Source organism: Helianthus annuus, chromosome 7, assembly GCF_002127325.2.
Source record: "Helianthus annuus cultivar XRQ/B chromosome 7, HanXRQr2.0-SUNRISE, whole genome shotgun sequence".
Taxonomy (NCBI): domain Eukaryota; kingdom Viridiplantae; phylum Streptophyta; class Magnoliopsida; order Asterales; family Asteraceae; genus Helianthus; species Helianthus annuus.
In genome coordinates, this window is record NC_035439.2 from 74,189,000 (window position 1) to 74,216,904 (window position 27,905).

At 38.5% G+C, this 27,905-nt stretch overlaps 1 protein-coding gene across 1 annotated transcript; it reads right to left on the bottom strand.

The window, feature by feature from the left end:
* Positions 1–42: 42 nt before the first annotated feature.
* On the bottom strand, positions 43–4,226 carry LOC110880445 (linamarin synthase 2). Its single transcript, XM_022128968.2, has 2 exons — positions 3,679–4,226; positions 43–1,191 (listed from the first exon to the last, which is right to left on the bottom strand). Exons 1-2 carry the CDS (start codon positions 4,178–4,180, stop codon positions 251–253), a joined length of 1,443 nt encoding a protein of 480 aa, XP_021984660.2. The 5' UTR covers positions 4,181–4,226; the 3' UTR covers positions 43–250.
* Between the last annotated feature and the right edge of the window lie 23,679 nt (positions 4,227–27,905).

Consider the following 27,905-nt stretch of genomic DNA (forward strand, 5'->3'; position numbering starts at 1 on the left):
GATGTAGACAACCTTACCTCTACCTCGTAAGAATAAAAAGGCTGCTTTGAGTCCCTTAATATATTACTGAGACACTAAAATGAATGACCACTTTGAAACATGCATCATTCGGCTCATCCTCTAAACCTCTGTACATAAAGCCACTAATTGTTTCCTTGAAGTATGTGTGGATTGAATAATAATTCAAATATAGAAAAACCATACATAAATGAAATACATAAGTTTTAATCAAATCTTTATTCTTCAAGAATCAAGTATGGTAATGAAGGGCCTCTTTGATAAATCTCTGGAAATTATTATATGATAAACCACCAATTTCAGTTGCTTCTTTTGCTTTTCTTTTCCATTCTCTAGCATTTCTTCTCATTTCCTTCCCTTTCTCCCCTTGCATCATCTCCTTAACAACAACTTCCACTTCATTTCTTTTCACATCATGATTAATTTCCATCCCAATCCCCCATTCGGTGCAAGCGAATCGACAATTTGTTAGTTGATCCGAAAAGAACGGCCAACAGATCAACGGGACACCTTCGAGTATGCTTTCAGTTGTCGAGTTCCATCCGCAGTGCGATAAAAACGCACCAACCGAACGGTGGGCCAAAACCTTTTCTTGAGCACACCAACTCACCAACATTCCTCTATCCTTGATCTCTTCCAAGAGTTCTCCGGGTAACACTGCTGAATTCCCCATGGTCACATTGGGGCGAACCACCCATAAAAACGGTTGCATACTGCGTGCCAAGCCCCACGCGAATTCGATAAAGTGTTGATCAGTCATGGTAGTTATGCTACCATAATTAACATAGATTACACTCCCTTCTTCCTTCTGGTCTAGCCATTTTAAGCAACTCGAGTCTGACATCCATAGACTCGAGTTGAGTGATTGTATCGGACTGTCGTCCGGTACATATCTGGCTAGTAAAGGAAGAGGGCCTATTGTATATATGTTCGGATAATCGAATTTTGAAGCGATCGCTTCTATTACTTTGTGTTCCAATGCATCAAACGTGTTCATGATGATTGCAGGTGAACTCAAGTTATTTTCAGCTTCATCCATTGCAATATTAAACATGATATCGTTTGGATCTGTTGTTCTAATGAAGCTTGGAATATCTTTATAACGAAGATTGCTCATTGCTGGAATCCAGTCTATTGATTTTTCTAATGTGCCATCCGTTAGATAGTTATCATCTACAAGCAATTTCATATGTTTAATTAGTGCTCATAATTACATGTACGAATCATAGAAACTTTAGAAATAAATTCTTATATGGAGTAAATTGCCATTTTAGTCAGAGAGTTTTTTTCAAATTAGCATTTTAGTTCAAATAGTTTTTTTTTTCTTCTCTAGGGCTCTGACTTTTCTTTTTTCTTGCCATTTTGATAACATTACCTAACTTACTCTAAAACCAGATCTTGCCATTTTGATAACATTACCTAACTTACTCTAAAACCAGATTATAATCAGAGGTATTTTTGGCATTAAATTATTATGAGGTTTATAAATTATGTTGTAAACTACCCCTGGTTATCATTACACAACAGTTATGCCAAAAATACCCCTAGTTATGACCAGATTTTTAGACTGAGTTAGGTAATGTGATCAAAATGACAAGAAAATGGAAAAGTCAGAGACCAAAAAAAGAAAAAAAATTATTTGGACTACAATGATAATTTGAACCAAAGCTCAGGGACTAAAATGACAATTTACTCTTCTTATATGTATACCGAACAACATCAAACCCAAAGGCAATCCAAACCGGAGGTTGGACACCTTTTCATGTGCAATCTAGGGATGAACAGAAAGAATAACAGAAAATTTAAACCATAATCAAAACTTAATTGAAACAACCAAAGAAAATGAAAACTCAGTAGATTTGTTTTAATATTTTTGATAAACAACTAAGATAGTTTGTATTAGGGATGAGTATTTGGGATTTGGTATCGGTACCAAACGGGTACTGAATTTCCCATACCGATTTTTTGGTACCCACTTCTTGTAGTTTCAGTACAGGTATTTTACCGAAATTTACATACCGGTATCATACCGAACAATTTCGATACTGGTATCGAGCTGATCTCTAGTTCGGATCCAGTGACATTTAGGTTGTGTTTGTTTTTGCTTAAAGTGTCTTCAAAGGGCTTATGTCTGCGGGCGGGCAGACATAAGTGGTTAAAGACTGTTTGTTTTTTAAAAAAAAGAAGACCTGAAAGGGGTCTTTATTTGCTTAAAAAAAGCTATAGAATATTGCTTCAAGATCTTCACACACCACCAACCCTTCTTCTTCTTCTTCTTCCTGCCACCACCACCTCCGCCACCACCACCGCAGAGAGAGAGAGAGAGAGAGAGATCTGTGAGAGAGAGAGAGAGAGAGCTATGAGGGAGAGAGACCGTAGAGAGAGAGAGATCTGTGAGAGAGAGAGCTGTGAGAGAGAGAGAGCTGTGAGAGAGAGAGAGGTGGTTCCATGACGGTGGTTCCGATCTATTGCTCGTTTGTAGTCTGCGAACGATGACGGTCTAGGGTTTGTTACAGGGGGCTAGGGTTTGAAAGATGACGGCAGGAGACATAGAGAGAGAGAACGATGACGGCGGTGGTTCGATCTGACGGCGGTGGTGGTGGTTTCGCGGCAGGAGACAGGGGGCTAGGGTTTGCGGTGGGTTCTTGGAGTGGGGGCTAGGGTTTGCGGTGGGTTCTTGGAGTGGGGGCTAGGGTTTGCGGTGGTTGTTGGTTGTGGTGGTGGCAGGTGGACGGTGGAGGAGTGGTAGCGGACGATTGTGATGGTGGTGGTGAAGGTGGTGGTGGTTGTAGAGAGAGAGAGAGTGTTTGTAGAGAGAGAGAGTAGAGAAAACTCTTGTGTGTGTGTTGTGTGTGTGTGAAGTTGTTTTTGAAGAAAAAAAACAAACCCTCTTCTCCTTGCAGACTGCAGACATTTGGGCCACATCTTCTCTTGCAGATGCCTGCAGATGTGGTCCGCAGACTACAGACATTTTACATCTGAAAAAACAAACAGCACCTTAGAAAACATAATTAAGCCAACTGAATCCACAAATAAGAAACCCATGATAACTGAAACAAACAACTTATTATATTTTTTTAAAAGTCATACCCAATAATAAAGGTAAGGCTGGAGGGTGTGGGGGTGCCATCCCCGTCAACTCAGTCACTATAGCGCCCCTAAGGCCTCTATCACCACACCCTCCATTTTAAGGGGGGGGGGCGCCATAGGGGAGGCGCTAGCATGGTAACAAGAAGGTTAAAGTGTTCAGGTGGGGCCCACAACTTGTAAACCAATGAATTTATGTTATGTAAATATGAGAATTATATATATACACATCCTACAACCATTCGCTTAACTTTTTTACTCTATCCACCAATCACACACACCTTGTTAAACACCCCAACCCTCAAGCCTTTACACTTTCTAACGCAACAAGATCTACCCGTTGGGGAGGCGGCGGTTTTACCGTGTGGTACCTTACCCGCATGTGCAAACCCATGAGGTGCCCCATGTGGCCTTAGGGGTCACAAGAGTATTCGAACTCGAAAAGTGAAGGTTGGGCTCAAACTCGCTTAATTAAGGTAAAACCTATTCGAGCTTTTAACAAGCCACTCTAAAATCTACTATAACTTAAAATCTTTTAACAGTATATGTACCCTAAATTATGCATATGTATACCTTTAAAGGGAACAATGCCCCTTTTGATGAACTCTCTATAATGCAAAAAACACATCAAAGCACATGCCGGAAATGTCCAAAACTGAACCTCTGGAATCCCTAAATCCATGGCAGCTTTTATTGCAAAGGTCATGACACCATCTCCGATGACACAGCTGACCGGCGGAACTCCATCCGACGAGTTCAGTCGACACAACAACTCTTTGAACGGACCCAAACAAGTCTTTTTAATCATGTCACAAAGCATGGGCACGTCCTGAGTGGCGTCTTGGTCCGAGTGTGGCATACCGTCAGGGATGGTCTTGAACCAGAAATCAGGCAAGCCTTTGACTGATTCGGGGCCTTTGGCACGAACGAGACGCCGGTGGTTGAATTCGGTGTTGACAAAGGTGATGTGGAAGCCATGGGAGTGTAGAAGCTTTGCAAGGTTCATGAAAGGGATTACATGGCCTTGTGCTGGGAATGGGATAAGAACTGCATGAGGTTTGGTGTTGCAATCCATTTTGGTTTAAGCTGCCACTAAACAACTTGATTTTATATATTTTCTAAAAATTAATGCTATCTATGATTCGAATATTGCTACCTTTTTAATTATATATATATATATATATATATATATATATATATATATATATATATATATAGAATTGCGCTAAAATAAGAACCAACTCGAGTTGTAAGAACCGCGAGAACCACACCATCCGGGTCGCCGTTTACCATGATTTTTTTTTTACAACTAGATGTGTGTATTATAAACACATCCGTAAAAAAAAATTTTTAAACGCCGCGGCCGAGGGGGTAGTTTCTTACACCACAAGTTTGGTGTAAAAAAAAAGAAAAAAGAAAAAAGAAAAAAAAAATAAAAACACCAAACTTGTGGTGTAAAAAACTACCCCCTCGGCCGCGGCGTTTAAATTTTTTTTTTACGGATGTGTTTATAATACACACATCTAGATGTAAAAAAGAAATCATGGTAAACGGCGACCCGGATGGTGTGGTTCTCGCGATTCTTACAACTCGAGGTGGTTCTCATTCTAGCACCATATATATACAACTGAGGTACATGCTTATCTACAGTACTAAAATAAAGCCTCTTTTAAAATTTATTTACAAATAGGCCATTTGTTTACTTCTGATTTTGCGTAGGGAGGAAAATGGTTTGTGTAGCATTGATTTTTTTTTCTTTTTTTTTTGTCTTTTGTTATATTTGTTATGTAGTGAAAATATATTATATTTTGTATCTTCAACTAGTGTTTGCTCCGCCCGCGTTGCGGGGCACTAAGCCAATTTTTTCTCTCTCATAACGTATATGTCTGTGTTTTTATTACTTGCACATACTACTCATAACACGATCTTAAAAAAATTACATCAAGTCAACCATTATCATATTTTTGCTAAAAAAAAGATGGAAAAACTAAATTTGAAACTGGGGGAAAATTATAATTTTTCCGGACAAATGAGCGTGTGTCAGACAGCCGCGTGACATGAATAAAAATTACACCGAGTCAACCAATTAAAACAAAACACTACCACAGTTAAAAAAAAAAACTAAAACAATGAGATGACATGACTATAATTTTATACTGGGGGCAAAATTGTAATTTAACCAGGAAAACAAACAAAAACGATGGAGAAAATGTAAATTTAAGTTGATGGCAAAATCGTAACTTCGCTGCGAGAAAAAAAATAATGGTAAAACTGTAAATTTAAACGGCGCAAAATCGTAATTTTCAACCAAGGGCGAAAATGGAGTTTTTAGCTTGGAGCAAAAGCACAAATTTATTTTTAAGTAGGGGTAAAAATATAAATTTGAACTGATGGCAAAATCTTAATTTTAAAACGAGATAAAATTGTAAGCCACCCATGCAATCCAGTAATTTAAAAAAACAAAAAAGAAAAAAAAACTTAAAAAAAAAAGGGAAAAAGGCCAACCGCCTTTTTTCACCATTCTCATCCAACAACTATTGCGCTAATAGTTTTTGTAGATTTAGGTAATTTAAATTTCTCGGTATGAATCCGAGTTTTTCTATGTTTTATATCAGCCCGCGGTATAAGTTTGAGTTTGTTTTTGTCTACGTGTTACGTAACGTGGCGATATAAATTCGGGTTTATATTTTACGATTTTGATTGTCATTTACCTACTACTTAGCACGATTTTGCGACCCCCGCACCCGCAACGCGGGGGTTAAACACTAGTATATATATATAGTAGGAAAAAAAATAAAAATTCTTTTTAGTGGGTGTCACTATCATATTTGTTGTTTGCATAACGTTCAATTTTTTCTCTGTATGAAACATACAACTTGATGAATCAGGACGTCTACAAACGTTCTTTAGTTCAAAGGTTTTGTTTTAGTCCCTCTGATTTAGGCTATTTTGTCAGTTTAATTTAAAGGTTTTATTTTACGCCTGTTGATCCAAAAAGGTTTCACCGTTGTTATTTTAGTCAACTGGTTCAACTTCATCCATTTTTTCTGTTAACGAGAAGGGCAATTCGGTCATTTTATATGTAATTCTGTTAACTAGAAGGGCAATTCGGCCATATAAAATGACCGATTGCTCTTCTCGTTAACAAAAAAATGGATGAAGTTAAGCTAGTGGACTAAAATGGCAACAGTGAAACCTTTTTGGACCCACAGACGGAAAATAAAACCTTTGGACTAAATTGTTAAAATGACCCAAACCACATAGACTAAAATAAAATTGTTAAAATGACCCAAACCACATAGACTAAAATCACATATAACTTTAATTAAAACGTATACTATATAGTCAATCAATTTTAGTTAGGTAAAGACTACTTATTTTAATTAATCGTATATTGGACCAAATAATAAATAATTCTAAAATATGATAATTTCTTCAAATGAGTTGACGTTTTTATATAGTTTTTATCATCTGTAGTTTTCATAGAAGAAAATGAGTTCAATGAGATAATTATAGAATTCTAAAATATGAAAACTTCTCCACCGTTCCATGAGATAATATAGAATTCTAAAATATGGGCAAATGACCAATTGATTTGTTAGGTCCGGTTTTTTTTTTTTTTTTTTTTTTTTTTTTTTTCTTCTGTCACTTTAATGAGTTGGTGTCAATTTGATGGTTTTTTTTTGGTTGAGATTCGTGGGTATGCCATATATGTATTGTCTCCAACCCAATAGATTACACTTGTTTTTTAATTTGTTTTGAATTTGAATGTATTAAATTAATTCCTGAATAATATAAACTTTGTTTTTTCATGTTTACTTGGTTTAATCTTTATCTTTTTTTCATTTTTTGTGACATTATTAGTCTTTAAACCACATAAAGACAAGTATTAGGTTCAACTACACTCAAACTCATATCATGAATTAGTAACTAAACATGTACAAGCAACTCTTTGTATATAGGAGAGTGTAACCAACTGAAATTAACCATAAGAAACTCAGAGGCTGTTTGGCAACATTTGAATGGTTAAGTGCTCAACTAGTAAGAGGTCTGAACCATTAAGTGCTGAATCAGTAAGAGGTCTGAACCATTAAGAGCTTGTATAATGCTTAACCGTTCAGAGACAAATGTCTGACCAATTCATATTAGAGGTCTTAACCATTCAGACTTTGCATAAATCTTAACCATTCAGACTTTGCATAAATCTTAACCATTCAGAGGCAACTGTCTGAACCATTCAGACATCTGCTCGTGAAACAAACAGTCTGAACCATTTAGTGCTGAACCAGTAAGAAGTCTGAACCATTAAGAGCCTCATTAAGAGGTAAACAAACAGCCCTTCACTCACCTAACCAATTGTTTAGATACAAGCTGCACAACTATATACATACATACTACACTCTAATATGCCTTTTCAAGCTGAATGGGGAACATTTAAATGAAGCTTGGACTGCAAACTGTCAGGACGAATACCAGACAATCCTTTGGTCAAAAGATCTACAATCCGAAGTGTAGTGGAAAAATATCCGAACATGTAAATTACCCGTCAAAACCATGTCACGAATAAAATGGAAGTCAATCTCCAAGTGTTTGGTGTGATGATGAATCATCGGGTTGACTACAAGATATGTAGCTCCATTATTGTCACACCAAAGAGATGGTGGACAAGTCATCGTGATATATAACTCGTGTAATATATATGTAATCCATCATAACTCAGCAGTTGTATGATTAAGCGCTCGGTACTCAGCCTCAGTACTCGACCTAGCAATTGTACGTTGTTTCTTAGAACTCCAATTGATAAGGTTGGGCCCAAGAAAGACACAATAACCTATGGTGGATCGTGGATCATTGGGACATCTAGCTCAGTCAGCATCACTTTAAGCATGCAAATTAACACAAGTAGATCGACATATACATAACTTATGAGATATGGTACCCTTAAGATACTGCAAAATCCGCTTAACAGCAACCCAGTGTCGATCAATAGGTGTAGGTGTCTGAAGAAACTGTGACACCATACTGACCGCATAAGCAATCTCTGTTCGTGTCAAGACAAGATACTATAATGTAACAACAATACTCTGATACATAGTAGGGTCAAACAAAGGATCACAAGTGTGCCGAGAAAGCTATCTACCAGAAGAGACATGAGTAAATAATGGTCGACAATAAGCAAAACTAGTGCGCTGTAGTAAATCAAGTAAGTAGCGTTGCTGAGATAAGTGTAAAACATCCTCAGAAAATGTGGCCTGAATACCCAAAAAAAATGATAAATGTCCCAAATCCTTGAGCGCAAACTGAAAATGTAAGCGCCTAATCAAGCCAGAACCAAATCAGAAAAGCTCCCAGTAATAATGGTGTAATCAACATAGATCAAGACATAATAGAGTATCAAATCCCGACTGTAAACAAAGAGAGATAAATCTGAAAGACACCAGGTAAAACCATTAGCAAGCAAAGCGGTGGATAGCTTGGAAAACCAAGCTCTAGGAGCCTGCTTTAGGCCATAAAGAGCCTTCTACAGGCGAGAAACATAATGTGGTCTAAATGAGTCAACAAAGTCTAGGGGTTGGGTCATATACACAATCTCAGAAAGATCCCATGTAAGAAAGCATTGATGACATCAACTTCACGAATAGACCATCCTCGAGAGAAAGCGACCGAAAGAACTAGACGCATAGTAGTAGGTTTGACCACATGACTAAAAGGATCAATGTAGTTAATACCCTCAGTCTGTTGAAAGCCCTTAGCAACAAGCCAGGCTTTATAATGACTCACAAATCCATCAAGATTATGTTTTATCCTGTAAACTCACTTAAAACTAATAATGTTGGCGTCGATGGGAACCTAAACTAAACGCCAAGTCTGTTTGGCATAAAGAACATCAATCTCAGCACGCATCACATCCTACCAAACAAAGTACTGTTGAGCATGTCGAAATGAGGAAGGCTTAGTGGTGGGAGTAGTAGAGACATGAAAAAGAGCACGAGGAGAGGAAATGAAAAAGAACAGGAGGAGGAGGAGAAGGATAATGAGGAGGAAATGGCGGTGAAGGAACACTAGGAGAGGAAATGAAAGGAGAAGATTAGGGAGAAATAATAGGAGGAGATGAAGATGAAGGAAAAGAAACGGAAGTCAGAAGCGAATGAGGAGGACTGAAGAAAGGAATAGAACATGAAGAAGTTGTGGGAATAGAAGAACATCCTGGAATATCAAAATTCGACTCATAGAATCGAACATATAGAGAAGTATACACACGAGACGTATGAGGATCATAATAGAGATAATTGAGATGAGATGAAACATAGCCAATAAAGATACAAGGAGTGGACTTGGTTGAAAGTTTATCCGCTCGAGTATCGCCAAGAAACAAAAATCACGAACACCCAAAGGTACGGAGAAAAGAGTAATCGGGATGAGATACAAATGGAACCTCGTAAGGAAACGAGTGATGAAGAACTGGTGACGGTAACGGGTTAATAAGGAAGGAAATAGTGGCATATGCATCATACCCGATTTTCTTTGGTGATTGAGCATGTAACAACCCTATTCTGTTGGGGAGTATAAAGACATGAAATGCAATAAGCACTGCCAGAATCTGAAAGAAAACGAGCCATAGAACCATGAATGAGCTTAGGAGCACTAGCACACTGAAGATGTTTGATGGTACATGAGAAGAGGTTCTCAACTAGCAGTTTGAAATGCGGAAAGCAATCAACTGCTTGAGAACGACAAGTAAACGGATACATCCATGTAAATCGACTAAAATCATTAATGAACTAATGAAATAACGGTATCCATCTCCATACATAATAGGTAAGGCACCTCAAATGTCACAATGTATAATATGTAAAGGTGAGGTATAATGGGATACAACTGGTGTACAAGGCAATTTAGTCTATTTCGAAACACTACAGGCAATACAATGTGTGTGTCGGGTTTTGTTTGTCAGATGTAAAAATGAATATCTAGACAAAACATCATCAGACAAATGACCCAACCAAGAATGCCAATTCCCCCGAGAAACAGTAGTGAAAGCAGCAATAGAATATAGCTGATGTGGCTACCACGTGTGTGGTAGAGGAGCTGTCCATCAATAGTCTGAATGGACAAACCTAGATATAAGAAAAAAATAGCTATTGGATGATCAATTACTAACTACGTGATTAATAATAGGTTATTGGCTAAGCCAGGAACCACATGAACATGTCTAAGAGTAAGAGAACGATCACATAATTGAAGTAAGGCAATGGCAATGTAAGAAATAGTAAGAGCCATACCATTTCCTATAACGACTCACTCAGAATCAGTGTAGGGTGCAACATCATATACAATAGAAGAGTCGGTGGTCATATGTGCAGTGGTGCTAGAGTTAGCTATCCATGAATCTACTTTCTCAAAAATGCTTGATAAATTTATACTCAATCCATAGTGATTAAAAGATGTCTGCTAAGCCCAATCATCAAAACATTGAGAACCAAATCTTTACCCAAGCCCAAAATATGAAGATACAGGTTGTGAAGGGTTTGAAACTTGAGTTGGGCCTGGGCCTAATAATGAGGGCATTGTTCCATCGCTAAAACCTAAGTCATAACCACAAACATACGGTGCCCTAATTCCATCCCCATTATTCCTTTCTCTTCCTGAATACAATCGTTGACCACTACTAGGGGTGTGCATGGGTCGGTTTGGGTCGGTTTCGACCAAAAACCATAACCATAACCGCGATGTCGGTTATTGGATAACCATAACCATAACCGATCGGTTATGGTGGTTATGGTTATTCGATTTTGATGGTTATAGCGGGTCGGTTATGGGTGGTTAACCGTGTATTTAGCTTAGCTAAAAATAACTTAATTATTTTAACATGGAATAAATTGTTATTGCATATTTGTATATATTAGTATATTACATAGTATTAAAAAATACATATAATCTATAATATTAATACCAATTATTATCGAATATTCAAATAAACATTCCACCAAAACCACAAAATGATATAAAAAACCAATAAGAACTAAAATTCTTCAGTCAAAAACATCAAATATTAAAAATATGGTGAAAAGTCCTAAATCCTACAAAAATTTATTACATGTTGGTTCGGTTCGGTTATGGTGGGTATGGAAAAAATGATAACCATAACCGACCCGCTACTTTCGGTTTTCAAAAAAACCATTAACCGACCCACCGGTTTTTTATTTGGTTCGGTTTTTTCGGTTCGGTTTTGTCGGTTAATTCGGTTATGGTTCGGTTAATTCGGTTTTTTGCACACCCCTAACCACTACAATCGTTGACCACTAGATGCTTGCTTTGATTCTGTTTCTAGTTGTTTAAATTCTGTTGTTTTGCCAAATAAATCTGATGCATCTAAAAATTTGTTGGTAAAACAAGTCGGAAAAGGTGGTCAAACAAAGTATGTTCCACCTAAGTCAAAATCGAGAAATGTGTATGTAGATAATATAGATAATGAAATTTCGAAAACACAAGAAATAAATAAGCAGGGTAAGGATCAAAGTAAGTCTGCTTAATCAAGGCTTCAGGATCCACGCAGGTCTTCAAGTTCTGAAAAGTTTGATAGATCTCCAGCGAAGCCTCATGTGAAACATCAAATATGTTACACATGCGGCATCGCTGGTCACACAGCAAGAAATTGTCAGCATCGTCCGGAAAAGCTCAAGGAAGGGGAGCATCAACAGGCACCAAAAGGGAATAACAAACAACCTAAATAGGTGAAGGTTGAAAAACCTAAACCTGTGAAGAATTCGGATTCCAAGGTGAAGCCTTCTGATGGAGATTGGAATAAGGCAAAACTCTTAAACAAGAAGAATCAATTAAAATCTCCAAAACCAATTTTGCAAAGTACAAAGGGCCTAACTAATAATAAGCAAATTTGGAGACCTAAAATCCCTGTTCAATCTACTCCTTCAAAATCCTCGTGTTCTAGTAATAGAACTGCCTATTCAGAAAATAACATGGTTTAGATGAAAGTAACATATGTGAATGAGAAGGGTTTACCCACCCCCACTATGGCGTGGGTACCTAAAACTAATTGATCCCGGAACATGTGTAGGAACGACTATGGAGGACTATCATTAGACTTTGGTATATTGAGAGTGGTTGTTCTAGACATATGACTGGAGACTTATCCCAGCTGAGTGATATTGAAGAATTCAATGGTGGATTTGTTCTTTTGCGGGAGGTAAGAAGGGTCAGATAACCCGTCGAGGCATAGTAAGGAATAGTGATCTCTGTTTCAAGAATGTGAACTATGTTCCTGAGTTGAAGCATAGCCTACTGAGTGTTTCTCAAATTTGTGACAATGGCTACTCAACTCATTTCACCAACAAAAGCTGTCTAATTCTAAAACCAGGAATTGTCATTCGTGACGATTAGATTTTGCTAAAATCTTACAGAAAAGGGAACACTTATGTAATTGACATGAATAAACCACCTTTAGAAAGCGTTACATGCTTGTTTTCTAAAATCTCCGAACACAATGCCATGTTATGGCATCGTCATCTTGGACATGCAAATGTCAAGAACTTGAACCGTCTTGCTAAACTAGGGTTGGTAGGTGTTAGGAAACTTTTATGTAAGTATTGAAGAAAAAGATGATCCACCTGATCATATGCTGAAGATACACTCAAGAAGATTAATAAAAAGGTGTCTACAAGATAACAAGATAAGAGAAGAAAGAAAGAAACATCTTCAACAAATATCAGAAAGTGATCAAGACAAAGAGAAGACGATCAGAAAAGGCCATTCTAATGAGTCTGATGATAAATCTGGTATTTATTATCAGAATCTAGTAAACTCTGATCATCAGAATTTTTGTTGATGAAACTCAATAGAATTCTGGTAAGCTAGCCATCAGAATTTCTTATGAGCCCGCTTATCTTAAAGATAAGGCCCTAACACATTTGGAAAGTAGCAAGTTGACATCCACAGATTCAATGAACTTGCCATAAAGCTAATTTGTGTAGAGCAAGTGCATGAATAAACAAATGTTTATTCATGACCCAGACTCTCTATAAATAGAGATGTCAACACCGAAGGTTAAATTAGTTGAGCCAAGCATTCAATACATAATCCATAAACTCCATTACCCTTCACTACAAAATTCTTTGGGCATTCATTTGTAACAGTCAATAACTTTGTTTTCCAAAGTGATTAATATACATGAAAATTCTGTAAGTTGTTGTTTCTTGAAAGTTTGATTTCTAGTTCCGCACAATATTTTCATACTTGTTCAAATCTATTTGCCATACTTTGTCAAAGAGCATCTTATTTGGGATCAACAATTGGTATCAGATCAGATTGAATAAATTATTTTCAAAAAGATCATTTGCTCATTTTTTTGATAACAATCTCTTTTACTAAAGATGGAAAACTTTCAAACATGGAACAATGCTTTCAACATTGGATCTATATCAAAGCCTCTGACTTTGGTCAGAGAGGAGTACCCCCAATGGAGAATCAGGATGATCAATTTCCTTAATGGATGATCGAGCACTGTTTCAATCCATTGAGAGAGGCCCACATAGACCCATTGTTGAAATTCCTGTTGTTCCAGCAACTGAGCACACACCAGAAATCCCTATATCTTTTGCTCCTAAACAAGAAAATCATTGGAGTAAAGAAGATAAGGATATGGTGGAGGCTGATGAAAGGGTTAAATCACTCTTGATTATGGCACTTCCAAATGACATATTCTCCCAATTAGATGCATGTGCATCTGCTAAAGAGATATGGGATCATTTGGAAACTGTTTGTGAAGGAGGAGAAATAATGAAGAGAAACAAAAGAACAAATTGTGTTTCCTCTTATGAAAGATTCAAAAGTCTTTAAAGTGAGAGTTTTTCAAAAACATACAATAGGTTTACAAAACTTTTGAAGGATCTATAAAAAAATTTTGGTATTGAGAAGTCAAATGATGAAAGAAATGTAAAATTTCTGGATGCCTTGCCAAGAGAGTGGAGAAGTCTCACAATAACCTTGGCATCCACCCTAGAATTAAGGAACATGAATTTACATGATCTTTATAGCATCCTTGTCCCAAGAGAGGAAGAAATATATGATAACTCAAACCATAAGGCAGGACCTATTGCTCTTGTTTCTAACACACAAAGAGTAACAATCACTGATCCAAAAACCTCTAATTGCCAAAGCTCAGAAATTTCTGATACCTCCTCAAATTTTTCAGCTTTTGCTGAGGCAATTGCTCTGCTGTAACGCCCCAAAACTTGAATTTTAGTTCACTAGTACGTTTCCTTGTGTAATGGTATGAAATAAAATAACCAAGCTATTTAACTAAGTTAAATAGTTTGGTCAAAACAAATAAAGAATGAATTTGGGACAACTATGAGCAAGTAACAAACATGAGGGGCTAAACTTGAAGATTTAAGATGAAATTTGGATTAAATGTAAAAGGCAAAATTTTAGTGTGTGGGGTGTGTGTGTATGTTGTATATGGAGATGGAGGAAGAGGAGAAATCCTCTCAAAACAAGAAGACAAAATCAGCCCCAAATCAAGAGTAAATTGAGTGATAAACCTTGCATGAATGAAGATTACTCACCATCTAGCTCTAATAAACATGTGGTAAGTTGCAATTTTGATTTGATGACTATGTATGAAATGGGTTTATGATAGATTCTTGAAATTAAGTATGAAGGTGGTTAAAATCATCAAATAGGACTTGAATTATGAACGATTTTAAGTAATTTGGTGATTTAAGTTGAAACCCACAATTGATTGTGAAGGTGATAACATGAGTGAATCACCCATGTCTAAATCATGTGCAAATTCGATTGATTATGTTGTATGTGATGAATTCCTGTTAGTTAGGTTGAAGTATAGTATGAAATTTATTTGATGCTTAGTTGTGTTGATGAATGAATGCAAGGAGAAGAATGAAAGCATGAATGGTTTGTACATTATGCTTAGATAGTAGTACGCACACCAAGTGTTTGATGAAATGTCTATGTGACAATAATATAGGAAATTGTATGCAAGTTGTGGGTCAATATGTATAAAGAGTGATAATGATGTGTTTGTTAGTAAACTAACATGAGAAGTGTGTTTTAGATCGAGTTCATGTGGAATTTTAATTGTAAACATGATTTGTTAAAAAGTGTACATTAGAAGGTTGTACTCTATGTTTTAATGGTATGATGTTCACTGTATGCTTGACTAATTTCTTAATTGAAATTATGAATTAAATGAACACTAAATGTGAAGCGTATGAGGTTTGTGTAAGGGAATAATAATGGAATGATATTGGTTAACTAATATGTGTTATGGTGTTAATTAGGAAGTAATAAAAATGCTAGTGTGGATGGAACATAATATGTATGTGAATGGGTATAAAATTAGGTGATTATGTGATTGTGAGCACATTTGCATCGTGAGTAAGAGATGTATAGTGTGTCATTGATATAACATAAATGATGTTACGGATATAGGTAGTTAAGTCGGAAGTTCATATGATAAACCGTTGACTTCTGAAAGTCAACTACGCATAGGAAGCATAATTTGACTTGTTGTTGTAGAGGTAGGATATTAGAAAGTCGTATGCTACATGTTACATCAATACGCGTTATACGAAATGACATGGTAAATTGTATGAGTTTGAAAGGATGTGAAATTGGGTATATGTCTTATGCTTGTTATAATTGACTAACGAAAGTCAAATGTGAAATATGCAATTGATATGATCTTTAACATGTACAATTGTGTATGCTAACGAGAATGTGAATTGGTGGCATGAAAGTAGAGGAATCATATCAAGAAGGACTCAAGCATGAAAGGCTAACGGGTCAAGATGTAACAACCCTCAAAATCCCATGTATTCCGTACAATTTATTAATGATAATTAAAGTGCTTGACGACTGTGTGAAATTACTTAACTGTTCTCTGATTACTGTGTTATACTTACATGTACTTGTTAACATACTAATAGTGTACAGAAAAGTCATTAAATAGTCTGTTATGCTTTCCTGAGTGTTGAAAATTAAAAATGTTACAAATATATATATATATATATATATATATATCTATATATATATATATATATATATATATATATATATATATATATATATATATATATATAGAGGACGCTTTACGGATTAATTAAGCACTTTAACGGAACAACACCGGAACGAACAATCGGACTTTACCCGGAACACAAAAATATTGTCAAACACGTTATTTCTACTTTTCTGAGCTAGTTAGGGTCCCCGAACACCCTAACACACCTTATATTGCATGACACACACTAATGCACTAACTAAGCACTTTAAAACTAACTAGAGTGTAACTAGTTCCATTGCATCCCAACCCTATACCCCCCCCCAAACCGGTTAGGAGACAAGAAGGACTCCCCATGATTTTATTCATTTATTTAATTGATATTGCTTAGTATCTTGAAGACATATGGGCTAGAGGGTAATAGTGGGTTGGAAAATATTATATATAACCACTAGATCATCCTCCATACTCATCTTCACTAAACTCAAACTCACAAAGCTCTATCCTCCTCTCTTCTTCATCTCGGCAGCCAACAACTATCACCATACCACCACCTTCAAATCATTTCTCATACATTCCACAAGCATCCATAGGTGTTAGAAGGTATACAACGAAGCTTGGCGCTCTCAGAAGTGGAAGGACCTTCTCTATTCGCTATTAACCACCACTTTTCTACTCTCGAACTTCCCTAGCCTTGAGCTAGTGGTAAGAACTTAGATCCGTTCATTCTTCATGTTATTTAAGTGTTTAATAGGTGATCTAATGATTAAAATTATGAAACACTAAAGAACTTGCACTAAAGTTTTGAACATATGGAATAAAAGATGGATAAAGAGAAGATATGTGTGTAAATCATGTAGATCTTGTGTTGTTATGATTCTTGTTGATTTTCTGATGATTTTGCTGGTTAATATTGATGTTTGATGTTGTTGTGATCACTAAACATGTTAACGGAATCAATCGAACACAAGTTATAAAGCTAAAAGCTGAAACAGAAAGCTGGTTGGCTTTTACAGCCAACTTCAGTTGGCTGTAACTAGACCATAACCTAACGAAAAATGTATTTTCTGAAGCCTAGACTTATGTATTATGAAATACGGTTCCAATGGCACCGGAATCGTAATTTTTGGACTTCGTTTACTATTTTTAAAGACCCAATTTGTAACAGCAACTAGAGCTGCATTTTTCTGCAGAAAATGGGCGATATGTTTTTAGTCATAACTTGAGTTCTGTGTTGAATCAGCCCATGAAATCTGTACAGTAGATGGACACTGATGTCGTAGTAATTGTCCCACTGGAATTTCGTCAATCCTACTTACAATGAATTTTTAATGAATTATTCCGTGGACTGCAGTCAGAAAAAGATAAATCTGATTGCAGTCCGGAAAATGATTTTTATTAAAATATTGGTAATGAATCGGACACCGAGATTTTTATACAATAATATATGGATCCTTTAGCACCTTTTGTAAAAAGTTGGGAATTTTTGAAATAAGATAACTATTTTATTAAAATGCTCGAAAACAGCCCAGTTTTGGATATTTAAGTTGAAATGACATAAGTAGTAATTTGCGTGTCTAAATATCGAGTATGCTATCTGTGAATGATCTAACATGTTATGTGTCAATAAAAGTGTTATGTGCAATGTCGTATGTTTATTTGTGAATGGGAATAGATGGGGAGGTTACATGGGAATAAACCGTTAAAGTAATGCATGTTATGTGATAGATACGTGTAGGAACTTTGTGCTCTATTTGAAAACCACTAAATGACTAACTGGTAATCATATTAGGACGTGATTGACCGACCTTGACTGTTAGCTATATTTGAGAATCTAACCGAGGTGAGTTCACACACTTTCTAAGGCATGGGATTCCCGGTGGTTTGGGAATGGGTTAAAGAATTAAAACGGAATCTACATATCTTACTTAGGCAGGATATGTACGGCCATCCTCCTCGGGTAGGATGCCAGTATTAATCCTGCGTATTCTCTTTGGGAGAACTACGTACGTTCGTCCTCCTTGGGTAGGACAACAACCTTAAAACTTACTAGACAAAACTCTATCATAAGTCCCTCATTTTATATCGACTTAATCGCCGAGGCTAATGGCGAGCGGGTCATTAGTTAATAGCGCTATTAGGTTTAACAAACCTCACACCGTGCTAGTCGGACGGGCGTGTACTAATGGGACTATGGCAAACCATCAGTGATGATAGACACTGATGTAGGGCACAACTTACTTGCGTAGTAGTCGATATCATACAGTTTAGTGGTTCACATGGGGAAGCCCCCACTAATCATGGATATGGTTTGGGTAATAAAGAATGAATTGGTTAATCATGCTTTCAACTATGGGGTAACCCCCACGGCAATTACGCCAATGAAAGACAAACCACATTTTCAGAAACAACTTAAAGCTAAACAACCAAACGTGAACTCACTCAACTTTATTGTTGACTCGTTGTTACATGCCTTACAGGTCGCTAAATGCTTGGAGCTTGCACGAGGAAGGAGTCGTTGTGGTGTACAGACTGTTATGTTCCATGCTTAATACTTAAATCCTTATGAACTTATTAAACTTGCGTTTTGAACTTTAACTCATAAACTATGGACTTATGTTTTGGACTTTACGTTTATGCTTCCGCTGTTTAAATTAAAACTTGGTTAACTAGCTTTTGGTCACCAATCGTATTGTGGTTGGCTTTATTTACTTAAATACGTTGTCAGTATGATTGGTGGCTCGATCCTGGTCACGTCACGCCTCCAAGCGGTGGTACTCCGCATGGTGGATTTTGGGGGTGTGACAGATTGGTATCAGAGCCATTGGTTATAGTGAACTTGGTTTTAAAAAGGGAAAAAGCTTTTTGATAAAACCAGACTATAACCGGTACAGTGCTCAACGATCCACAACGACGCTTCGCTCCACGTGCAAGACTCGACACAATAGGTGGTATGATTTATGTTATATGGTCGGTTAGATAGTTTCCACTGTGCATTAGATAACATGATAATTGCTATTTGAACCTTGTGTGCTTACTCTCTACTGTCGTCCCACACTTACGCACTTTCGCGACACTCTTCTCACTTACGTTGCTTCGTGGTGAAGATCATGAGCGGACGCGGAGGACGTATCAACCTAACTCAAGCCCAGCTGACAGCTTTGATCAACGAACGCTAAGGCACTCACAGCTATTCCTGCAGGAGGTATAACCTGCCATATCAACCCATCTTAGGACGTTTAGATCCTACCTTCGCAAACCAACCCCCGTGCTTAACCTTGTCTTTTATTCTCGCACCACAGGTCAACCTGCACAGCCTCCTGTGTACACATTCAAAACCTTCATGGATTGCCGACCTAGTACTTTCAGCGGCACAGAAGGAGCTGTAGGTCTTCTTCACTGGTTCGAGTAGCTCGAGTCTGTTTTCGAGATGTGTGAATGCCCTGAAGATCGTAGGGTAAAGTATGCTACTGGAACGCTCGAAGGAGCTGCGTTAACCTGGTGGAAAGCACAGGTTCAACTGCTTGGGTTGGCGGTTGCTAATGCCACCCCGTGGAACGGTTTCAAGGAACTGATCAAAGAAGAATACTGTAGTCGTGACGACATCCACAAGCTGGAGGTGGAATTTTTCAATCTGAAGATGACGGGATCTGAGATCGAGGCATACACGAAGAGGTCAAATGAGCTGGCCATCCTGTGTCCCACTATGGTGGACCCTCCCATCAAGCGCATTGAGTTATACCTTAAGGGCTTGGTGCCAGAAATCCAAAGCCACGTAACCTCATCTAACCTCGGCACCATACAGCAAATCGTCAAGTTGGCTCATCGTCTCACTGATCAGGCAGTTGAGCAGAACAGACTGCCCAAGCGTATTAGCGCTACTACTTCTGATGCTCCCAATGATAATAAGCGCAAGTGGGATGGAAATTTGGGCAAGGGTTCTGTTTCAGCTCAATCCCAGCAGCGAAAGACAGACGAGTACAAGAGCCCCAGTCAGCAGACTTCTGGGAACCAAGGCCAGGGTGGGTACAAGGGAAATCACCCTAAGTGCAATCGATGTAATCTGCACCACAGCGGCCAGTGCAACAAGGGTCGTTGTCAGAGATGTCACAAACTGGGTCATGAAGCTAAGGATTGTAGGAGCCCACGTCCTGTGAATCAGAATCGCCAACAACAGCAAGCTCCACAGAACCACCAGCAGCAGCATCAGCAGGGCAATAAAGGATGCTTTTAGTGTGGCGCTGAAGGCCACTTTAAGAGGAACTGCCCCTAGCTGAACCAAAACCAGAACAACAACCAAAGAAACGGGAACCACAATGGAAACAACAACGGAGGCAACAACAGAGGTAACAATAATGGCAATGGCGCCCAAGGTCGTGTGTTTGTAATTGGTCAGGGTGAAGCAAGGAACGATCCCAACGTTGTGATGGGTAAGTTTCTTCTGGATGATTTCTTTGTTACTGTTTTATTTGATTCGGGTGCCGATACTAGCTACGTGTCCTTAAAAGTTAGTCAGATGCTTAAGCGTACTCCAACACTTTTGAACACCAAGCACATCGTAGAGTTAGCAAATGGTAAAAGTTTAGAGGCTACACATGTAGTTAAGGGTTGTAAGCTTGTCCTTGCCGATCAGACCTTTTCCATCGACCTCATTCCTATCGTTCTGGGTAGTTTTGACGTTGTCATTGGCATGGATTGGTTATCTCAACACCAAGCGGAGATTATTTGCAAGGAGAAAATCGTCCGTATTCCTCGTTCTGGTGAAGAACCCCTCATAATTCGTGGCGACAAGAGTGGTGCTGTTGTAGGCATCATCTCTTTCCTTAAGGCCCAGAAGTGTTTGCGAAAGGGCCACACAGCTATTCTAGTCCTCGTTTCTAATACATCCTTGGAAGAAAGGAAGATAGAAGACATTCCTATTGTGCGCGACTTTCCTGAGGTATTTCCTGAGGAATTACCTGGTCTTCCGCCTCATAGACAAGTCGAGTTTCAGATAGAGCTAGCCCCTGGGGCAACGCCCATAGCTCGAGCACCTTATCGTCTAGCTCCATCAGAACTCGAAGAACTGTCTACGCAACTACAAGAACTATTGGAAAAGGGTTTCATATGTCCTAGCTCTTCGCCTTGGGGAGCTCTAGTATTATTTGTGAAGAAGAAAGACGGTACCTTCAGAATGTGTATTGACTACCGCGAGCTCAACAAGGTGACCGTGAAGAATCGTTATCCTCTTCCACGCATTGATGACTTGTTCGACCAGTTGCAAGGGTCGAGCTTCTATTCTAAGATTGACCTAAGGTCAGGCTACCATCAGCTGAGAGTCCGAGAGGAGGACGTCTCCAAAACAGCATTCAGCACTCGTTACGGCCATTACGAGTTTCTAGTTATGCCTTTTGGATTAACGAATGCACCTACAGTTTTCATGGATCTCATGAACCGAGTGTGCAAACCTTACCTGGATAAGTTCGTTATTGTTTTCATCGACGACATCCTGATCTATTCTAAGAGTCAGGAGGAACACGAGCAACATCTGAGGCTTATCCTGGAACTTCTTCGAAAAGAGCTGTTGTATGCCAAGTTTTCGAAATGTGACTTTTGGCTTCACGGAGTCCACTTTCTAGGCCACGTGGTAAACAAGGATGGGATTCATGTAGATCCATCCAAGGTTGACTCGATCAAGAACTGGCCTGCACCCCGTGCACCAACAGAAATCCGCCAATTCTTGGGTTTGACAGGATATTACAGAAGGTTTATCAAGGACTTCTCAAAGATTGCGCAACCCCTCACTACACTGACTCAGAAGGGTGTCACCTATCGCTGGGGTGATGCACAGGAGTCCGCATTTCAGCACATAAAAGATAGACTTTGTAGCGCACCTATCCTCTCATTGCCCGAAGGCACAGATGATTTTGTGGTTTATTGCGACGCTTCCATCCAAGGACTTGGTTGCGTGTTGATGCAACGTGACAAGGTCATTGCCTACACATCGCATCAACTTAAAGTTCACGAAAGGAACTACACTACCCACGATCTGGAACTGGGAGCAGTTGTTTTCGCGCTTAAGATATGGAGACACTACCTATACGGTAACAAGTGCACCATTTACACCGATCACAGGAGTCTCGAGCATATCTTCAAGCAAAAGGAATTGAATATGCAACAATGCCGATGGGTAGAACTCTTGAACGATTATGAATGCGCTATCAAGTACCATCCGGGCAAGGCCAATGTTGTGGCCGACGCCCTCAGCCGAAAGGACACTATACCTAAGCGTGTACGTGCGTTACAGCTTACCATCCAATCTAACCTTCCCGCTCAGATTCGCGATGCTCAGGTTAAAGCATTGAAGGCAGAGAACATCAGGGCTGAGTCCCTACGAGGATCGAGACAACGGCTAGAACAAAAGGAAAATGGCGCCTACTATGTTAACGGACGCATCTGGGTTCCACTGTATGGAGACTTACGCGAGCTTGTGATGGATGAAGCACATAAGTCTCGGTATTCAGTACATCCTGGTTCGGATAAGATGTACCACGATCTAAAGACTACATACTGGTGGCCTGGTATGAAAGCCAACATAGCAACCTACGTCAGTAAGTGCTTGACCTGTGCTAGGGTCAAGGTCAAATACCAGAAACCATCAGGCCCACTCCAACAACCAGAGGTTCCGAAATGGAAATGGGAGCAAATTTACATGGATTTCGTTACTGGTCTACCTAGATCCCAACGCGGAAATGATACCATTTGGGTGATCGTGGATCGACTGACCAAGTCTGCACACTTTCTGCCTATCAAGGAAACGGATAAATTTTCTACCCTAGCAGACATCTACCTAAAGGAAGTGGTATTAAGGCACGGAGTGCCAACCTCCATCATTTCTGATCGTGACGCGCGTTTTACCTCTGAACTGTGGCAAGCTATGCACAAGTCTTTTGGCTCACGTTTAGATATAAGCACCGCTTATCACCCACAGACGGATGGGCAATCTGAACGCGACCTCCAAACCCTTGAAGACATGCTTAGGGCATGTGTAATCGATTTTGGTAATGGCTGGGAAAAACACCTCTCGTTAGTGGAGTTTTCGTATAACAACAACTACCACACTAGCATCCAGGCCGCTCCGTTTGAGGCATTGTATGGACGGAAGTGCCGATCACCTCTTTGTTGGGCAGAAGTTGGTGACAGTCAAATCACTGGTCCAGAACTTGTAGTAGATACAACCGAGAAGATTGCTCAGATACGACAACGAATGGCGGCAGCTCGTGACCGTCAGAAAAGCTACGCTGATAAGCACAGGAAACCGCTCGAGTTCCAGGTTGGGGATCGAGTGCTACTCAAAGTCTCACCTTGGAAAGGTGTAGTTCGTTTTGGCAAGCGAGGCAAGCTCAATCCGCGTTATGTCGGACCATTCGACATCATTGAGAATATTGGCAAAGTCGCCTACAGGTTGAATCTACCTGAAGAACTCAGCGGAGTTCACAACGTTTTCCATGTGTTGAATCTGAAGAAGTGTCTGTCAGATGAGACCCTCATAGTTCCTCTCAAAGAGCTCACTATCGACGACCAGTTGTGATTCGTCGAGGAACCAGTAGAGATTACAGATCGAGATGTTAAAATTCTCAAGCGCACCAGGATACCTCTTGTCCGAGTTCGTTGGGATTCCGGTCGTGGCCCAGAGTATACCTGGGAACGAGAGGACCAAATGAAACTCAAGTATCCCCAGCTGTTTAAGAAAAGTGCAACCACTACTGAGGCTGAAGCTACTGCAGAATTTCGGGACGAAATTCCAAATCAACGGGGGGATGATGTGACACCCCAAGAAAACCAGGAAACCAACGCAACTTAACTAGCTTCCTCAGTAAACATGTGCTAAATTTCGGGGCGAAATTTTCTTAAAAGGGGAGAATGTGACAACCCAAAATCCCATGTATTCCGTACAATTTATTAATGATAATTAAAGTGCTTGACGACTGTGTGAAATTACTTAACTGTTCTCTGATTACTGTGTTATACTTACACGTACTTGTTAACATACTAATAGTGTACAGAAAAGTCACTAAATAGTCTGTTATGCTTTCCTGAGTGATGAAAATTAAAAACATTACAAATATATATATATATATATATATATATATATATATATATATATATATATAGGACGCTTTACGAATTAATTAAGCACTTTAACGGAACAACACCGGACCGAACAACCGGACTTTACCCGGAACACAAAAATATTGTCAAACACATTATTTCTACTTTTCTGAGCTGGTTAGGGTCCCCGAACACCCTAACACACCTTATATTGCATGACACACACTAATGCACTAACTAAGCACTTTAAAACTAACTAGAGTGTAACTAGTTCCATTGCATCCCAACCCTATACCCCCCCCCCCAAACCGGTTAAGAGACAAGAAGCACTCCCCATGATTTTATTCATTTATTTAATTAATATTGCTTAGTATCTTGAAGACACATGGACTAGAGGGTAATAGTGTGTTGGAAAATATTATATATAACCACTGGATCATCCTCCATACTCATCTTCACTAAACTCAAACTCACAAAGCTCTCTCCTCCTCTCTTCTTCATCTCGGCAGCCAACAACTATCACCATACCACCACCTTCAAATCATTTCTCATACATTCCACAAGCATCCATAGGTGTTAGAAGTTATACAACGAAGCTTGGCGCTCTCAGAAGTGGAAAGACCTTCTCTATTCGCTATTAACCACCACTTTTTTACTCTCGAACTTCCCTAGCCTTGATCTAGTGGTAAGAACTTAGATCCGTTCATTCTTCATGTTATTTAAGTGGTTAATAGGTGATCTAATGATTAAAATTATGAAACACTAAAGAACTTGCACTAAAGTTTTGAACATATGGAATAAAAGATGGATAAAGAGAAGATATGTGTGTAAATCATGTAGATCTTGTGTTGTTATGATTCGTGTTGATTTTCTGATGATTTTGCTTGTTAATATTGATGTTTGATGTTGTTGTGATCACTAAACATGTTAACGGAATCAATCGAACACAAGTTATAAAGCTAAAAGCTGAAACGGAAAGCTGGTTGGTTTTTACAGCCAACTTCAGTTGGCTGTAACCAGACCATAACCTAACGAAAAATGTATTTCCTGAAGCCTAGACTTATGTATTATGAAATATGGTTCCAATGGCACTTGAATCCTAATTTTTGGACTTCGTTTACTATTTTTAAAGACCCGATTTGTAACAGCAGCTAGAGCTGCATTTTTCTACAGAAAATGGGCGATATGTTTTTAGTCATAACTTGAGTTCTGTGTCGAATCAGCCCATGAAAACTGTACAGTAGATGGACACTGATGTCATAGTAATTGTCCCACTAGAATTTCGTCAATCCTACTTACAATGAATTTTTAATGAATTATTCCGTGGACTGCAGTCAGAAAAAGATAAATCTGATTGCAGCCCGGAAAATGATTTTTAGTAAAATATTGGTAATGAATCGGATACCGAGATTTTTATACAATAATATATGGATCCTTTAGCACCTTTTGTAAAAAGTTGGGAATTTTTGAAATAAGATAACTATTTTATTAAAATGCTCGAAAACAGCCCAGTTTTGGATATTTAAGTTGAAATGACATAAGTAGTAATTTGCGTGTCTAAATATCGAGTATGCTATCTGTGAATGATCTAATATGTTATGTGTCGATAAAAGTGTTATGTGCAATGTTGTATGTTTATTTGTGAATGGGAATAGATGGGGAAGTTACATGGGCATAAGCCGTTAAAGTAATGCATGTTATGTGATAGATACGTGTAGGAACTTTGTGCTCTATTTGAAAACCACTAAATGACTAACTGGTAATCATATTAAACTTGCGTTTTGAACTTTAACTTATAAACTATGGACTTATGTTTTGGACTTTACGTTTATGCTTCCGCTGTTTAAATTAAAACGTGGTTAACTAGCTTTTGGTCACCAATCGTATTGTGGTTGGCTTTATTTACTCAAATACATTGTCAGTATGATTGGTGGCTCGATCCTGGTCACGTCACGCCTCCAAGCGGTGGTACTCCGCATGGTGGATTTTGGGGGTGTGACACAAGAGGAGGCAAGGTAGTGGATACGGACACGGATGCATAAGGTAAGTGATTTCCGAATCACTTGTAGTTGTTAAGTAAGGTTATGTTCTAGTTAATTAGGCATGATAATTGAAGTAAAATAAGGAAGGGTTGTATGAAATTGATGATTTACGTTAAGTAGGCCGAATGGGTCAAAATGTGGTTTTATTACTATACCGGAAGGGTTGTATAAGTAATTGATTACGGTACTATAACCGGGTATGGGTAGAATTGTACATAAGTACGCTAACCAAGAATCGGAGACGCGGATTAATAGTCTAAAGACTCGGTTGTGAGTCATGGTTAATGGACAAACAATTTCGCATTTGAAATTGTATTAACCAAGTTTGCTTTCGTATAAATGTTGGTGCATACGTTTGCTAACTTCGTCTTGTATCGAGTCTTGCATTGCTCATGGCACGAAGATCGAGGAATCATGACAGAAAGTTAATTCCGCATGAACTGGTCTAATTCCGCTTGAGATGATTAATTTCGCATGAAGTGTCATTATGGAATTCCGCACGGAAGTACAAGGTAATTCCGTGTGAAGCTCTAATTTCGTGTGTAATGATTCCGTATGAAGTGAGTTTTGTGCGGAATTAGGAGGTCTATATATAGATGTAATACCGTGTCACTTGGTACGGAATTAGGTTGATTGTTTCTGACGGCAAAGCTCTGTCGAAGTGTCTTCAGATTTGTAATTGCTTCAGAATTAATACAAAGACAGTTATTAGTGTAAATCTAGCTGAATTCAACTCATTATGCCTGTTTCCGCCTTTCATTTTGAGTAGAACGCCTTTGATCGACTAGTTTCGGGTCCAACAATGATCCTACATGTGGTATCAGAGCTCAGGAGGAGGAGTTCTGCAGTTTTCAGCCTGATTTCATCTCATTTTCTTACTTCTACACCTTCTTTTCCGATTTGAACATCTTTTCACGGTCAAAATGATCTGAATTTCACATATCACAAGTAAAACAGTGTCTTAAAGAATCCTTGAAAAAATTGGACCATAATTCAATCTTAAACTGAAAATATTTGTAATTTCTCTTGAAATATGGTTCGAAAATGATGACATCATCTAATTCCGTTTGAAATTGTTTACTAATTTCGCACGGAATGACATCTCATTCTTAATTTCGCTTGACAATAATCCTAATTCCGCACGGAATTAGAATTTCGCTTGAGTAATCTCGTTCCAATTCTAATCTCATGTGAAACTGAGTAATTCCGCACGGAATTACTTAATTTGGTTTGAAAGCCACTAATTTCGTTTGAAAGTTGTGTGCAGGTTAATCCCGTTTGAAGCTGTTAATGACGTTTGAAGTAATCTCGTTTGAAGAATCTAATTTCGTTTGAAAATGTCTGACGAAGAATTTTACAACGCGTTTGCTACATCTCCGACTACTCCGGCTGCCATTGCTCAAAACATGAAATTGGAAAACGAAACCGGAACTTTGAAAAAATCCCCGAAACTTATGGGAGTGGAAGAGTACCATGGATGGAAAAATCGTTTTGAGAATTGGGTTCAGGCAAACCATTTAAGAGCTTGGGAAAGCATTGAAACAAAGTATGTTAGATCACAGACTGCTTTGAAAGTTGATAAAATCATCTCGGAATTTACAGACAAAGAGAGAAATAGTTATAAAGGAGAG